Source organism: Heloderma suspectum, chromosome 2, assembly GCF_057233095.1.
Source record: "Heloderma suspectum isolate Gila_16-S chromosome 2, 16-S_ref, whole genome shotgun sequence".
NCBI lineage: Eukaryota > Metazoa > Chordata > Lepidosauria > Squamata > Helodermatidae > Heloderma > Heloderma suspectum.
Window position 1 is genome coordinate 295,587,530 of NC_139459.1, and position 16,409 is coordinate 295,603,938.

A 16,409-nucleotide genomic window follows, 5' to 3' on the forward strand; every position below is an offset into this window, starting at 1 on the left:
GGGCCAGTCAGATGATAGGACGGACATTATGAAATAGATATCTGATTATAAAATAGATACCATTGTGGATTAAATCCATATACAAATCCTTCTTTTTCTAACCCCTGAAATCTGCCAAGGCAAAACGTGATTTAGAAAGAATGGGTTCCAGTGGAAGTTGTTTCTCAGCAAAGAAAGTTTTTAAATGGTGGCAAGTGAAAGCACCAAAACAAATTTTCGCTATAAGATTTCAGCTGAAATATGCAAATGTGGGGGTTTGTTCTAATCTGGGGAAACTTTCCAACAGGCAAACCCCTCATCTTCAGACTAAAATGGTACAGTCATGGAAGGCCTTGAGAAATTGACCAGGTTCACATGTAGGCAAATCATGGCTTAATTAACCCAAGATTTGCTGTGCATGAGTGGGAGTGAGTCAGCACATTGCGTCCCGCACACTCCTCACTTCCGCTTTTAATCAACAGCCTATGAGAGGCTAGACCATAGGTTGTGAGCATCATGTGCGAACCCAGAGTGCTGGGTTGTTTAGCGGCTAAACAACCCTGCGGTTATCCCACATGGAGGGATGAAGACTGGAAAGAGGAAAAGAGACTGAAGAGAGAACTGATGGTGTGAATAAAAAGAACCATTCAGAAAAGAATGGAGAAGAGAATGGTAGCCTTCTGCTCTTAGCATTCATCCAGCTGCAGCTCCGCAAGCAGGGAGGGATAGAAGCAATTTAATTTTGTTTAAAGAAGACCAAGGAAAGCTGAAATGAAAAAGGAAATCTTTTAAGGAAATTATATTTATCTAAAGTTGTATTCAATGCTCCAGTGCACGTTAGCAGGATCTAACTGCTTATATAAAAGCAAAACTGATATGACACATTCCTGCCAAGCTATCTACAACACAACAGTGAAATATGCTGTGTGGACTCTGCTATCAGAAACCACAAGGCACTGGTTAAAGAATTTCTAAGGTTGTTTTGGATTAAAATAACTTCCAATTTAAACAGACCTTGACACAGAGTGTATGGTGGGGGTGGCACGGGGCGGAGGGAGGTTCATTGGCTTGGAAAGTAGCCACAGCAAATGTACCCATCCATGTGACCCACCCTGTTTTATTATACTACCACAGTGACATGGAACTGGATCACTCAGAAATGGCCCCTTGTGCTACAAAAGTAATGTATGAAACAGGTTTGGATCTGGACTGCAAACTATCCAGAGAAAATGGCTGAAGGCAGCTTAGAACAGCTTGAGGTCAAATATTATGCTTCTAGTGCTATAGCCTCTCTTCTTGCCTTCACATGTACATTTATTTTCACTGCACCTTACCACCTCATTTCAAAAGAAATTCTGGTTGGGAAAGTTTCTAATAAGATCAAACTTTGCTTTTCCACTCACAGTAGATTTCATTTCAAATGCTTACAATATGATAGAGTTGGTGGCAAATGAGCAAGACCCCAAACTAGTCCACAGGGAGGCCTATTTCATTTTTGTTGCCCTTTGGAGAAATTAGTTTTCAAAACCATTTGCTATTTTCCCAGAATTTTGACACCAGTTTCCTCTAGTACCTCCTTCCAAAGAACCAATAATTAGGATTACGAGCAAATGAATGAAAGCCATTTTGTTGCATAAATTAAACGGTTCTCATTTTCTCTTAATTGAACTATTTATTTTGAAATAAATAACCTTCTTTATTGTTAGCGCTTAGGTAGATTTTCAGCATTTTTAGCAGGGAGTGTTCCAGTTTTGCAATTGTATTACAAACACAGTCTGCAGCTGCCTGCCTCCGGGGCATGAGACAAAAAACAAAACCCAGAGTTTACTCCAGAGAAAAAACATTATTGTAATGGAAAATCATGCACATGTGAGACAAAAGCAGCACAGAATTTCAGGGTAGGCATTGACACTTGCTTTATGCCTACCTGTTGGTGTTGTATTCTAAACCCCCAACTTCCTTGCTCGCCTGCAAAAGATCCAGAATGCCTGCTGAACTTCCAGTCTCTTTCTTCATTTTAGAATTGCGCCCTGGCTTGGCCTCTGTGTCAATGTGGAGAGAATCTTCATCTGAGGAGTCATCACTCTATAGATGGCAGCAAAATACATACATACATACATACATACATAAATCAGATCATGCTAGTAGTATAAAGTCCAAAATAAAATGCTTCTTATTTATTTATTCGTTTTCATATCTCACCCTTCATAAAATCCCAGGACAGTTAACAACTATATTAGAATGACCAACAATAAAATAAAAGAAATAAAACCAATAGATAATCAGCAGAGAAAACAAACAACAGTCGATCCAGTACTATTCATTGTACTGGAAACTAACCACTCATAAATGCTAGGTAAACACTGACTGGGTTCAGATGACAAGCTGCAGCTCATCGTGGGTTATTTAACTCATGATGAGCTGCAGCACCCATGGGCAACACATTGCATATGCATCGTGTCCTGTGAACCTAGAGAGTGTGGGTTATGCAAGGGTTAAACAACCGTCGCATAACCGTAGAACGCACCATGGGTTATGCAAATGTTTTTTTAACTCTCACATAATCCACACTCTCTGGGTTCACATGACACGACAACCCCCGAGTCAGGGTTGCATATTCAAAATGGCAGCCACAGATGCCCCACAAGCACTGCGGCCTCATCATGGCTTAATTAACCTACGGTGGGTTCCCATGTTCTGCAAACAGCCCCATTGTAGTGGCAACTAGCTGCTCATAAATGCCTGGGTCTTAGCCTAGTGCAGAAATGTTAGCAAGGTGCATCCCTTGAGGGAGGGCATTCCAAAGTTGGAAGGCCACAGTGAAGAAGGCCTCGTGTTACTCAATGTACTTCACCCAGTTGTGCGACAAGGAGACGGGCCTTCCTTAGAGATCCAAGAGCACAGTGTGGTGTAATGCTAGTGTATCACTGCATAAAAGTACTTTGCAAGACAAAAATGATTTTGACAATCTAGGAACATAGGAAATTAACTTATATTGTCGCCATGTAATATTATGACGGTGGGCCTTCTCAGTAGCGGCGCCCACCCTCTGGAAAACATTCCCCTGTGTAGTTTGGGAGGCAAAAAACATGGTATGTTTCAAACACCTCTTGAAAACACACTTGTTCAGCTTTCTCTGGCTTGTAATTAATTGCAATTAATCACGTGCTGCTTCATCTTACTGCTCCTTCTGTTGTTTTATATTGTTATTAGAATTGGAATGGTTTTAAATAGTGTATTTTAAATGTGATTTTAATGTTTATATGTGAACCGCTTAGGGACTCTATTTTATTAAGCGGTATAAAAGTATTACTAATAAATAAATAAAGTAAATACTGAGTTAGCCCATCGGTCCATCTAGCCCTGTTTCTTACACTGACTGGCTGCAACTCTCTGGGGTTCCAAACAGGACACTGTCCCAGCCTCACCCAGATATGCCGGGGTCCTTCTATAGGCAAAGCAGGTGCTCTAGCACTGAGCTAATGGAAGACTCTGGCTCAATGAGTCAGAGATACTATTATGGAGAGTCAGTGCCATTTCTTCTGGTACAGAGGTTAAACATGATTTCTCACAATCCCAATAGGGAAGTATCCAACTGTGTCTGCCTGTCAGTGGAACGAGACCGCTGGTGGAACACATTCCCCCTACCCCCTGCAGCCCCAAATCTGCTCCAGAGGGTGGGGAACCTACAGAGCAGGGGAACCTACAGAGCAGATCCAGGGAAGCACAGGGTACAGAGGGAAAGAGAGGATGGGAAAGTCCTGTTGTGCAAGCAGAAGTCCACTTGCCTAACATTGGATGTCATCCATACATAGGTGCTAAGATCTGCAGTGGAAGTAAAGGACACTACTGTAGAGAGGGTCTGTTTCTTGCCAGTGTGCAAGGTTGAGCTTGTAAATATGAAACTGCATAACGAGGGGCTTGTTTCTTGTAAACATGACAGATTAGTCAACATGCAATGTAAATCTACAATGCTTGCTATGCTATAGAAGTCCCATTTATGGAAGCATATAATGGTATAATAACAGAATACCTTGTACAATACTGATTCCACCTTTGGCTTCTTAACTGGTATGTGCTGTGTGGTTTCTTTTTTATCTGATAAAACTGGGAAGAAATTGAAATACAGAATTGACTGTCACAAAGTGCAGAAATGACATGCAATATAGCTAAATCCATTTATTGTAAAAGTATTTTGCTAGTTCCATCACTGGTGTCAATTCATTTCTGCAAATGTGTCTCATGCCAAAAGGCCTGGGCTAGATCCAGATTTAAGCTGGATCAACTGTGCCGGCAAGCATGAATGGACTTCCCCGCCCCTCCTTTCCATGGCAGCCCCCTCCCTCTGCCCCCTGAAAATGCTACACAGAGAGCCAGAAGACCCTGAAGAATGGGGTGAGCCAAAGCATGGGGTAGGGGGGGAACCCCCCAAATTGGGTCGAGGGTCTTCTGCAACTGAAGCCCTTCTTCTCATGGATGGCAGATCCTGGATCCAGCCCATATACTTAATTTTAATACCCATAATATATAATGATCACCAAAAAAGAACAGAGAAAGGGATTAACCAAAACTGTTTTTCAAACAAAAAGCTCTGTCCACATAAGCACACCCACCCCTGCTGCACCTGGGGGAGGAGGCTGGCAATGACCTCCGAGGTTCCCTCTTTCCTTGACTGTGTGCCTGGATAACACAGCACACCAACCATGACTCTGAATGGGAAGTCAGTGCTCTCCCTTTCTTCCCCAGGGCTCTGGCCAACTTGCTACTCTTGCTATGTGTGATGGATCTTTTGCTTAAGTAATTGTTTGCACAAAAGGAGAAACAGCCTTACAGGGCAAATCTCGTTTTGTGGTGTTTTTCTTTCTTCTAATTGGAAATTCATCTATTTTCAGTTCTCCATCATCTGAGACGTACTCATATTCATCTTTCACAGGTTTTGTTTTATCTTCTTTAAAATTTTGAAGAGATCCAAATATACCAGGATTCAGCTGAGTTTTTACTCCCTTTGAACTAGTTAGACAAAAGAGATGAAACCAGAAAGGGCAATACTGGGTTATATATAAAAAATATAATTACATATATCACAAATATCATCACATTATTGACTTTTTAATTACAAGAAATGGCAGATAGATACAATCAACAGGAGTATATATCTGCTGAGAAAGCTACAATGAGCTCCATATATTATAGTACTGTTTACATGGATAGCCAGATGTACTACACAAAATCTTCAAACACAAACTTTATGGAACTTAATCTAATTGCCAGTCCTTTAAAATAGTAGACAATTAAATTTATGCATGCTATCCTAATTTTCAGCTCATTTACCTTCAAATTAACTGTTTTAATTAACTACATGTCTAATTAACCATTTCAAAGACAAATTATAAACTTTGCTAAGAAAGTGAGGAATCAAACTCCAATTACAGGAGAAAATGGTAGAATACAGATTGCATTATACTCATTATAAAATGCTAAAACGTAAATGTTATTGTTAAAATGGCTGCATTGCAGTAGATATCACTTATTTTACCAACTTCAAGTTATCCCTTAACACAGTTTTAACACTTTTTAAACTACAGATTTTAATTGCTTATGAAATGCTCTTTAATCCACATGTGCATACTGACAATCCGAGATAAATTTCATCAATGCCTGAAAATAGATATATATTTCCCCACTGTTTGGAAAGACACTAGCAAATACTGACTCATATTGAGTTGCCAGCCATTTATAAAATTTGCCACATTTACATGTGAATGTCAACATTTGTGGGGATTGGACGCAGCACCTCTGCAGGCACACCCCAAGGAGACATGGGAAACAATTCCAAGTCAGATGGGGAGGGAGACAGTGCTCTCGAAGCACCAAGGTGGCAGGAGCAGGAGATCACTGAGAATAACAGAGGGGAGAATCCCCAGCTGCAGTTTATCATTTGGATAAGAGCCCACTAGGGGACTGTGAAACCGTGGGAATGTGGGATCCTAACGAGGAGGAGGGGCTCGCAGTAAGAAACCTGAGGGTGAGACGTCTCATGAGGAGGGACAAGCGATGCCGAGTCACAAGACGCTCCAAGAGGCTGGCCGCCAGAGAAGTGACTCTCTGGAAAGACCACCTTGAAGGCGGGACATAGCTAGACCCATCAGGTTGGGGAGGGACGGCGGTGGGGGCCACCAACAGTTTCCTTGCAACTCCCCTTCACCTGAGACCGCTAACTGCACTGTATGTAGGACTTTATTATGCAAAGCCAGCTGGGGAAATCTGCTCCTTATTTCTGCATGTGCATTACGTCTATCGCCTAAGGCGCTGCTGATCTCTCTTTAGTCTGCATAATAAAGGGGTTTGACTAGCAATACCACTACTGGGACTGCAAAAGAAGCCTGACAACACTCACCAACAAATGAGTATCTCAAAGTCCAAAATTGCAGACTGATGACGTTCAACAATAAATGCTGACATCCATGGCTCATTTAGGGTGCAATCCCATTGTTTATGCCCTTAGTGCTCATAAGCCTCCTAACTCAGAGGCTTACCTGCGTCCGGTGCAGAGTGGGAGGAGAGGCAGCGGCGATCTTCACCTCCCGGCTCCTCCCACCCTGCATTTTCACTAGACGGGGCGGGGGGGTTGCTCATCTAGCTGGGACTTTTTGAAGGGGGAGGGAAGGAGGCCTCAGGTTAACTTGTATCACAACCTCTTCAGTTCCCTCCTGTCGGCACCTACCGGAACACACCCTTCATCCCCTCTCCAAGGTTGAGTTCAAAAAGAGCAAAAGCCATAGAAAGGAGGTGCAGGGAGTGGCACTGTATGTTAGAACTGTACAGACCTGCACAGAAATTCAAGAGAATGAAGATGGTGGCCCAACTGAAACCATCTGAGTTAAAATAAATGGAGGAAGGAATAAAAACAATACTGTGGTTGGAGTCTAGTACGAACCACCCAGCCAAGGACAAGATGTGGGTGATGCTTTCCAACAGCAACCTGCAGATATTACAAAGAAGCACAAGCCAGTACTAATGGGGGACTTTAATTACCCTGATATCTGTTGGGAGGCAAACTCTGCCAAGCATGGTCTCTCTTGCTGACAAGGGGATCAGCAATCCTTGCCTTAATTCTGACCAATAGGGAAAAGTTAGTTGATGAGGTGAAAGTAGCAGGAACTTTGGGGGAAAACAACCATATAATGCTTGAGTTCTTGATTTTAAGGAAAACTAAAGCTGAGTGTAGTCAATCTTGGACTTCAGGAAAGCTGATTTTAATAAACTCAGAGCAATGGCAAGTACGATTCCATGGCAAGAAAACCTAAAAGGAAGAGGAGTTTCGGAGGGATGGGAGTTCCTTAAAAAGGAGATACTAAAAGTGCAATCAGAAACAATCCCAAAGAGGAAACAAATGGGAAGACAACAGAAGAAGCCAATGTGACTATAGAAAAGCTAAGCGATAATCTGAAAATAAAAAAAAATGACACATACAGGAGGTGGAAGGAGGGACAGGGCACTAAGGCAGTGTATAGGCAGAATATAGCCCAGAATTGCAGAGATGGTGTCAGGAAGGCTAAAGCTCAGAATGAGCTGAGATTGGTGAGGGATACTATGAATAATAAAAAGAGCTTCTTCAGGTATGTTAAAACTAAAAGGAGGACAAAAATAATGGTAGACAGCTGGGCAGCGAAGGTGGCAAAATGCTGACTGGTGACAAAGAAAAGGCAGAACTGTCCAACTCCTATTTTGACTCAGTCTTCTCCCACAAGTCTTCTCCCAGATGTGTCCCATCTGGCATATGTGAGAAACAGGCTGAAGGGATAGGAGATTCTAGTATCTTTAATACCAGACTACAAATATGAAAGCATGCACACATAATTCAGTAAATATACATTACATGAACAAATGGAGGTGAATTTGAATTCAACAGAAGTATGCCAATGAGTGCTCAAGGTAATGTACAAATAAAAACAATTAAGATAATTAAAATACACAAAACTACAAAAAAAACCTGAATAACTTCTCATACATTAAAACCAGGGATTAATCATAAAAGAGAGTGGCATTAACTATAAAAAGCTTAGCAGAACAATGTTGAATTCACCAGCCATCTAAATGACAATAAAGAGGAGGGTAGCCTAACCTCCCTGGGGAGGGAATTCCACAACTGGGGTGCTGCTACACAAAAGGCCCTGTCTCAAGCACCCACCAACATCAGCTCTCTAGGATGAACACATATTCTGTGCAGGCTCATATGGGAGGGGGTAGAACCTGGCCTCAAGCCATTCCTGCCAACAAACAAATAATTTGTGATGATTAATACCAGACTACAAATATGAAATATAAGTACATCACTTACTAGTAAAACATTTGACTCCCATGAGTTGACTATTCTATCGATAAGATTAGGAAACAATCCATCAAAACGCCTCCTTGGAATGAATGTAAGCTGCCCAAGACCACTTCCAGGAGATTACATGCAGTAAAATTTTCATCTAACTTGTGACCTCAAGAGGGGCAGCTTTCTTCATCTTATGGAGCAGTCACAGGAAAACCAAGATATATAATCCACTTACTCCTATCTCTATGAGCTATGAACATTAATGTGTAACCACGATTCCCAGTATACAACTGATGCCAATGCTACGTACCTCATCTAGAACCTGATCTGATAGATTTAGCTGTTCAGCTGCTAGGAACTGACAGATCTCTATTGATGTTAAAAACCTAAAAAGATATTTTAGCTACACTATGTTAATTTAAATATGCCACCAATCTGATTGACTGATGTGAAGGTTTGAGGCCTACAGAGGCACAAAGAAGAAAGGTCAGACTTGGAGGCCTGGAGTTTTTCACTGGGAGGAGGTATCCCTGAGACAAGTAGTTTCATTTCCCAGGTTAAGTTTTCATTTCATTTCCCTGGTTAAGTATCATTTCTTCATGTTTGAAGCAGTACTTTCAGCTTTGAGAGAGGAGGGTATACAAAGAGAGTGAGAGAGCCAGTAAGAGCAGAGTCGGGGAGACCAGAGCCTGAAGAGGGAGCAGGAAGAAGCAGCCTGGAGAAGTCTGAGGCAGCTAGAGTAAAGGAACCTGCATTTTGCAACTTTTATTTTCTCTTAATACTTTTTGTATCACTCAGCTGTATTGTGTAAATACCTTTAGTTGTGATTTGCTTGCTTTAATTTACCAGTAAACTGTTGTGGTTAAACCCTGTGTCTAGAGGGTCAATTACCCCACATTTACAGCCTAAACCCCACATTACTGGAAAGGGGAAGGTACAAGAAGGAAGCTGGGACTCTTAAGGAGTCAACAGATCCTTAAGGAGTTGCCCAGAGGGTCCAACTAATAAGGGAAACCCTGACAACCATACACAGTCATACATGGAAATTCTGAACTAAGCATACCTTTATTATTTTGTTTTAAATAAATGGCCCATACTGTTTATACAGTCAGTATAGGTACAAAGTGCCAAAAATCTCATATGGAAGAAAAAGAGATGTCATCAACAAACAAACTCCTCTATTGTCAATATGTCAACTAAGGCCACTGAATTCAGATACTAACTGAACATTATAGTTAAACAGACAGAGACTTTCTTCCTTCTCAGGAAGAGAGATGGCATCTGTGCTCATTTATTTCAGTTGTCAAAGCACAGCGTGAAACAATGAACTTCAGAGCAGGTTAAACTGAAATGTAATTTATAATACCTACCATTTTGATGAAAGCGGTTGTAGATGCTTAAGAATGATTAAAATTTCTTTCACTGGGGAGCCTCCTAATCCAGCCCATGGACATTCCCCATCTGGCCCATGAAGGCTTGGGCATCCTCCGTAGGCCCCGCCTACTCCCCTCTCCAAGCCCCACGCCCTGGCTTGGAAGCTACCAGGGACTTGTAGAGGAGACAGGGAGAGGAATCCCTATGTTATTCTGATCACACATCAGAGGTTACAAAGGGTTTCCCCTCACTTAGCTTGCTGTTCCCCCTCCCAACTGGAAAGTTCAAAGTGCTTCACCTCTGACGTATGCCAAAATAACTGTGCCTACTTGAGATCTACAGGTTTATGCTCGGAGATGGTAGCCAAGAAAGGCTATCATCCAGGATGGGTCCCATATTCCTAATTGTCTTAATGCTACAGTATTCAAAACAGAAGTCAGGCCTTACTGCAGAGGTGCAGGTGATTGCTTCGGGAAGGGGTGGAGAGATTCTGAAGTCAGAAAAAGGGGGAAGAAAATAATCAGAAGAGCCAAGAAAAGCATATGAAATATATTGTTAACAGGCTAGATAATCAAGAAATAAGAGTCTATTCGCATGACCATCTGGGCATGAATTACCTTGGGAAGTCTATGTATGGTGACCCTCTAACATTGCTGCCCAATCATGTCCACCGACCACTATGTGCAGGATTTCACCTTCAATGGGTCTTTCAGGCACTTGCCAATACATTCCAAACTCCAAATCCTGCCATGGTTTGGGGACCACCAAGCACAGGCTTCTCAAGAGCTTTTGCTGCGGCCACTGCACACTGTATAGTCATGTGAATTATACCATAATAAGGGACCTTTCCTGAAGAAGTGTACAATTACTTAACATTTTCCATTGATCCTTCAATTGCACCATCAAGAGTCATGTAAAATCGCTTGTGAGAGGCAGACCTGCAATATTAATTGTGGTGGCAGTTCAGTGCTTAAGTCTGGCCCATGCCTCCACACAGGAGTTTCTTCTCTGGACTATGGAGAGCAAAGAGAACATTTCACAGGCCCTCTACTTTTGTTTTCCCTTAGTTACTTTTCAGAAAGTACAAATGATTTCCCATCACTTGGCATGTCTGCTTGGACATAAATCCAACTAAGGACAAGAGAGTCTGTTGCCATGTAAACATCTTTAGATGAGGTTGGAGTGCTTGAAAGAATAATTATGGCACATGCATGTTTTACTAATCAATGTGCATTGCCAAAATTGCACCTACCCAAGTAGTTTCTTGTTGGAGAAGGAAAACATAAATTTATTGTCCTTGTTTCCTGATAACGGTGTCTTCTCCAATTTGTGTTCTTCTTCCATTTTCAGCAAAGAATCCGGTTTACTGTTCTGAAAATAAGGGTACCAGGAACATTTCAGGATAACAATTATTATTTTAGCTTTGACATTTTTTTAAAATTGCTTGTTAAATCCTTAGAGCAGATGGAACATAAATCTGAACAAACACATAGGTAACACAGCAGATACCCAAATCTTGCTATCATAAGATCTGTTCCTGTACAATCTGGTACAAAGTAAAAAAAAAAAAAAAATCAGTATGTAGGACCATCTGGAAATAACCCTGTCCAGAGCTAATCCAGGTCAGTGCAGTGGCACAGCAGTGCAACGGCTGCAATGCCTGCCATTCTTAGCTGCTGCAAATCAGAAGCACATAAAGTCATTGACTGGGTTTGAATGACACAATAACCCACGATGGATTAAATAAGACACGATGGGTATTGGTGGTTATTGTGTTGTCTGTGGGCAATTTTTAAATCCACAATGGCTTATTTGGCCAAAATAAGCCTCTATGATAACCCACGGTCTGCAGTAAGGGTTATTCAACCCACCGTGGGTTATCGTGTCGTCTGGTGCTCAGCGTGGCACCAGAACTGCTGCGGCTGCTTTGCTCCAGCTTGCATAGCTCTTTTGCAAGATCTGACAAGCAGCCAAGGGACAACTGCAGCCAAACGAGCACAGCCTTCCCTGATACCGTGCTACAGTTACAAAGCAACAGCTTTCCCAAGGTACAATGACAGCCTCACACTATCGTGCTACCCTTTGAAACTGCACAACTTGCAAAATAGGGGAAAATAGGGAAAAACAGAGAGAACTATTCACTTTTCCATGAAGAAGCACAGTTCCGCAATAATCCACTACGGCATCTGGAGGCACCCCATGAAGGCACCCCATCTGTGCAATTTAGCCCCATTCCAGCAAACTGTCAGGGAGTTATAGCTCCTATTCCCTTTTTCCTGTTATGCACACTTTTCATGGAGAAACAAAATGGCTATGGGGCGATGCACAATTTCACTTTTGTGCAATTTCACTTTTGCGCTAAAGCATTATAATGAACAGAAGCCACTCTGTTAGCAATGTGGGGGTGGGGTGAAATGCGCAACTCCACTATATTGTGACAATAAAGGCTTCGTGCCAGCAATTGGTATGGGGGGATTTGCGAAACTTTGCTTTAGAGTTATAGGGAACAGAAGTGACTCTGCCAGCAATGTCGGGGGGGGGGGGGGCCTGAAATGTGCAACTCCACTTTATTGTTATTGATTTTGGACAATAAGGCATCTATGCCAACAATGGCTATGGGGGGAAATGTGCAATTGAGGGTTTTGTCCCGATCCTGCAAACCCCCAACTGTTTTTTTGTGCCACCCCCTTTTTGTTGCATCCAGGATTTTCCCTCCTCTGGAATAATTGCACAGGATTTTGTGGTGCACTGGGTGCCTCCCAACTAGGAGAGGTTGTGTGTAAAGTTTGGTCCCAATCCTGCAAATCCCCAAGGTGTTGTAGCCACCACCCCCTTTTTGGTGCACATGGGATTTCCCCTCCTTTATGAAAAATCGTGCAGTGTTTTGATGGTGCGTTGGGTGCCTCCTGACCAAGGGAGGCTGTGTATGAAATTTGGTCCCAATCCTGCAAGCTTCCAGCACTTTAGAGCCACCACCCACTTGTCAGGGTGATGCGGAAGCACTGAATTAAGCCCCTGTACTTTACCCCACGAACTAGAGATCAAATTGCCAACATTCGCTGGATCTTGGAGAAAGCAAGAGAATTCCAGAAAAACATCTATTTCTGCTTCATTGACTAGGCTAAAGCCTTTGATTGTGTGGATCACAACAAACTGTGGCAAATCCTTAAAGAGATGGGAGGACCAGACCACCTTACCTGTCTCCTGAGAAATCTGTACGAGGGGCAAGAAGCAACAGTAAGAACCGGATATGGAAAAACCGATTGGTTCAAAATTGGGAAAGGAGTACGACAAGGCTGTATATTGTTGCCCTGCTTATTTAACTTATATGCAGAGTACATCATGAGAAACGCCGAGCTGGATGAATCACAGGTCGGAATTAAGATTGCCGGGAGAATGATCAACAACCTCAGATAGGCAGATGATACCACCCTAATGGCAGAAAGTGAAGAGGATCTAAAGAGCCTCTTGTTGAGGGTGAAAGTGGAAAGTGCAAAAGCTGGTTAGAAACTCAACATTAAAAAAACTAAGATCATGGCATCTGGCCCCATCACTTCCTGGCATATAGAAGGGGAAGAAATGGAAGCAGTGACAGATTTTATTTTCTTGGGCTCCAAGATCACCGCAGACGGTGACTGTAGCCATGAAATTAAAAGACGCTTGCTCCTTGGGAGGAAAGCTATAGCAAACCTAGACAGCACAGTAAGAAGCAGAGACATCACCTTGCTGACAAAGATTCATATAATCAAAGCTATGGTTTTCCCAGTAGTAATGTATGGCTGTGAGAGCTGGACTATAAGGAAGGCTGAGCGCCAAAGAATTGATGCTTTCGAACTGTGGTGCTGGAGAAGACTCTTACGAGTCCCCTGGACTGCAAGGAGGTCAAATCAGTCCATCCTAAAGGAAATCAACCCTGACTGCTCATGGGAAGGACAGATACTGAAGATGAAGCTCAAATATTTTGGCCACCTAATGCGAAGAGAAAACTCCCTGGACAAGACCCTGATGCTGGGAAAGACTGAAGGCAAAAGGAGAAGGGGGCGGCAGAGGATGAGATGGCTAGATAGCATCACCGATGCAATGAATATGAACTTGAGCACACTCCGGGAGACAGCGGAGGACAGGAAGGCCAGGCATGGGGTCCATGGGGTCATGAAGAGTTGGACACGACTTAACGACTGAACAACAACAACTTTACCCCACACCTCTCTGTTCTCGTTGGGATATTATGGAAGTTAAAATGGCTGCTGCAATGTAGTTGATGGGTGAAAGAGTACCCCTGCTTGGGTGGGAGGACTGCAGTGGGACAGGGGGTGGGGGGATGATTAAGATTACACACAGTAGCTTAATAAACTACTCACAGCAGTTTACTAGCCTGGTTGTGTGGCGGGCGTTCGTGGACGATTTCAAAAATAAGCTACTGTGAGTAGCTTATTAAGCCACCATGGCTTAAAGTGATGACTGAACACAGCCATTGAGAAGCACAGAAATTATGGAAAGGAAGCATGGCAGCTTTCTGGAGCCTTAAAAACTGGTTTGGGGTGAGTCAAATGCACCCTTAAAAACTGGGGTCAGTTCTAGGTTACAGAACTAAAAGTAAAGTAGGAAGGCATTTGTCGTGGTGGGAAGGAGTGACCGCTGGGGTGACTTTTAAAGCTATCAGTCAGCAAATGTCTATGGGCCCAAGGCTAAGAAGTTGAGGGAAACGCTGCTAGATCTTGGGCCTTCCATGGTATGATGCCACGATAAGGTAGGAAAGCCCTGTGCAATTGGGCCACATAGTTCCACGGAAGTGTGGGATCACCAAGTGAAGTGGCTCCTACTGTGTGTGCATATGTGTGTGTGAGTGAGTGAGAGAAAGAGAATGAGAATGAGGTGAGATAGGGATGTGCCTGATACACTACAGTAATTGATACAACACAACTGCAAGTGACAGGATTGATTTGCCATAGTAGTCTCACGTTCAATGCCGTGGACATGATGTTGATGCAAGACATTTTCTACGTTGTGACAGCTATACACATCTGTAGGATCAATTAAAGAAATCTACCTGCAGTTGATTCAAATGGGTTGGATCTTGAATTCTCTTCCATAAATAAAAAAGCTCCTTCTATCTAGAGCCGTGCACAGCCCCCCCCATCCATTTCAGAGGACAATTTGGAGGTCTTGAATCAGTCTCCCCACTTCAGTCTGCTCCAGAGCTTGACTGACCTGCTTTGGGCTCTGGAGCTGAAGCAAGATATGGGGGGGGCGTGGCACCCCCGCCACCACAGCACCCCCCCTGTTTCTGCCATCACTGCTGAGCTGCACGAAATCCCCTGCTCCTTACTTGGACCTGTCAGGAGTGTGCACAGCTGTCAGCCTCTGCAAAGATGTCACCATTTAAAAAAAAAATAAAAATGGTGACTCCTCTTACTGGAAGAAGAATTGCTATTTTCTTTCAAAATGGTGACTCCTTCCAAGATGGTGACAGCTGCGCATGCTCCCCAGGGGTCTAAGTAAGGAGCGGGGGGCTTGAGTGGCAGCTGTCCGGATCAGGCTGAAGCACCCTGAAGTTCTTTGGAGCAATCCAACCCACTTTGGAGCACTTCAGCCTGATCCTGATCCATTCCAGAACTGTGCCGTTTCAGGCCGAAGTGCCCCAATCTGCCTTACGATTCGGGGTTCAGACCGAAGCGGTGCAAAGCCCTACTTCTATGTACAAAAAGGACTCTGATCCAGCCAAGGCTTCTGTTGGAGGGAGAGGAGGGGAGGCCATTTTCACCCATTTTCCCTCCACTTTGTACTTCCTGCACACACACACACCCGCACACACACTGTTCCAGAAGGTCCCTAAACCCTCTGGAGTAGATTGTGTGGAGTTCAAGAGGCTTCAAAGGGAAGAGGAATCAGTGAAAATGGACTCCCACCTTTTCCACTAGTAGGAACATGCTATGTGTGGAACTCTGCAGAGGCAATGCTTCCACAAACAGAACATTAGTTAGGATCCATGCCTATGTATTTCAGCCACACATTCTTTGTGATATTAATGGATGGATGGATGGATGGATGGATGGATGGATGGATGGATGAAATACATTCCTATACCACCCATCAGCTGAAGTCTCTGGGCAGATATTTATCCCAAAATCCTTTATTGGACTATTCACTTCTTAAAGTGGCTGACCTGAATTTTTTTTTAAAAAAAATATTTGCATGTTGCAAAAGTGTCCCCCTTGGCAATTTTTCAGAGAGAAAGACAAAGGAGAACTTGCACTCAATCTGAATTGCTTTCATACCAATCATTCCTGATTGGCTGGGGAGAATCACTATTCCCAGCAAGAAGACAATCCCTTTTAAAATAGATAGACAGACTGACAGACAGACAGACAGACAGACAGATGATAGACAGATGATGAAGCTGCTGATTGGCGCATAAACAGTCAGCAAAAAAGATGAGCAAGGAGAGGTTTCAAGGAACATTTCAGCTACCCTAAAACCCTGCTGGATGCCAAAATATGTGTGACCAGCTAGTACAGCCTTAGTTCTTTCATCTCAAAGTTGCATTGAAACATTTGTAGAAGCACAAGGTAAGAGAGACCATACCTTATATTTCCATTTTGCTTCTGTTTTGGTTTTATTCTGCTCCCGAATTTCAAACTTTTCCACCTCATTTTGCTTATCAACAGGTTCTTTATTAGGGGTACTTGAAGTATTCTTGGCAGCCTGATTCAAATAAACAAACCAACAAAAC

At 43.0% G+C, this 16,409-nt stretch overlaps 1 protein-coding gene across 4 annotated transcripts in view; it reads right to left on the reverse strand.

Annotated features, from left to right (window-relative positions):
* PHF2 (PHD finger protein 2) overlaps positions 1-16,409 on the reverse strand; it is a 166,499-nt gene that overhangs the window by 26,820 nt on the left and 123,270 nt on the right. For all 4 annotated transcript variants that reach the window (XM_084839970.1, XM_084839969.1, XM_084839971.1 and 1 more), the window contains 5 exons: positions 16,262-16,381; positions 10,929-11,047; positions 4,811-4,989; positions 4,013-4,086; positions 1,907-2,064 (listed from right to left, as the gene is read on the reverse strand). In XM_084839970.1, coding sequence (XP_084696096.1) covers positions 1,907-2,064; positions 4,013-4,086; positions 4,811-4,989; positions 10,929-11,047; positions 16,262-16,381 — 650 coding nt within the window. The remainder of the gene's footprint in view (positions 1-1,906; positions 2,065-4,012; positions 4,087-4,810; positions 4,990-10,928; positions 11,048-16,261; positions 16,382-16,409) is intronic.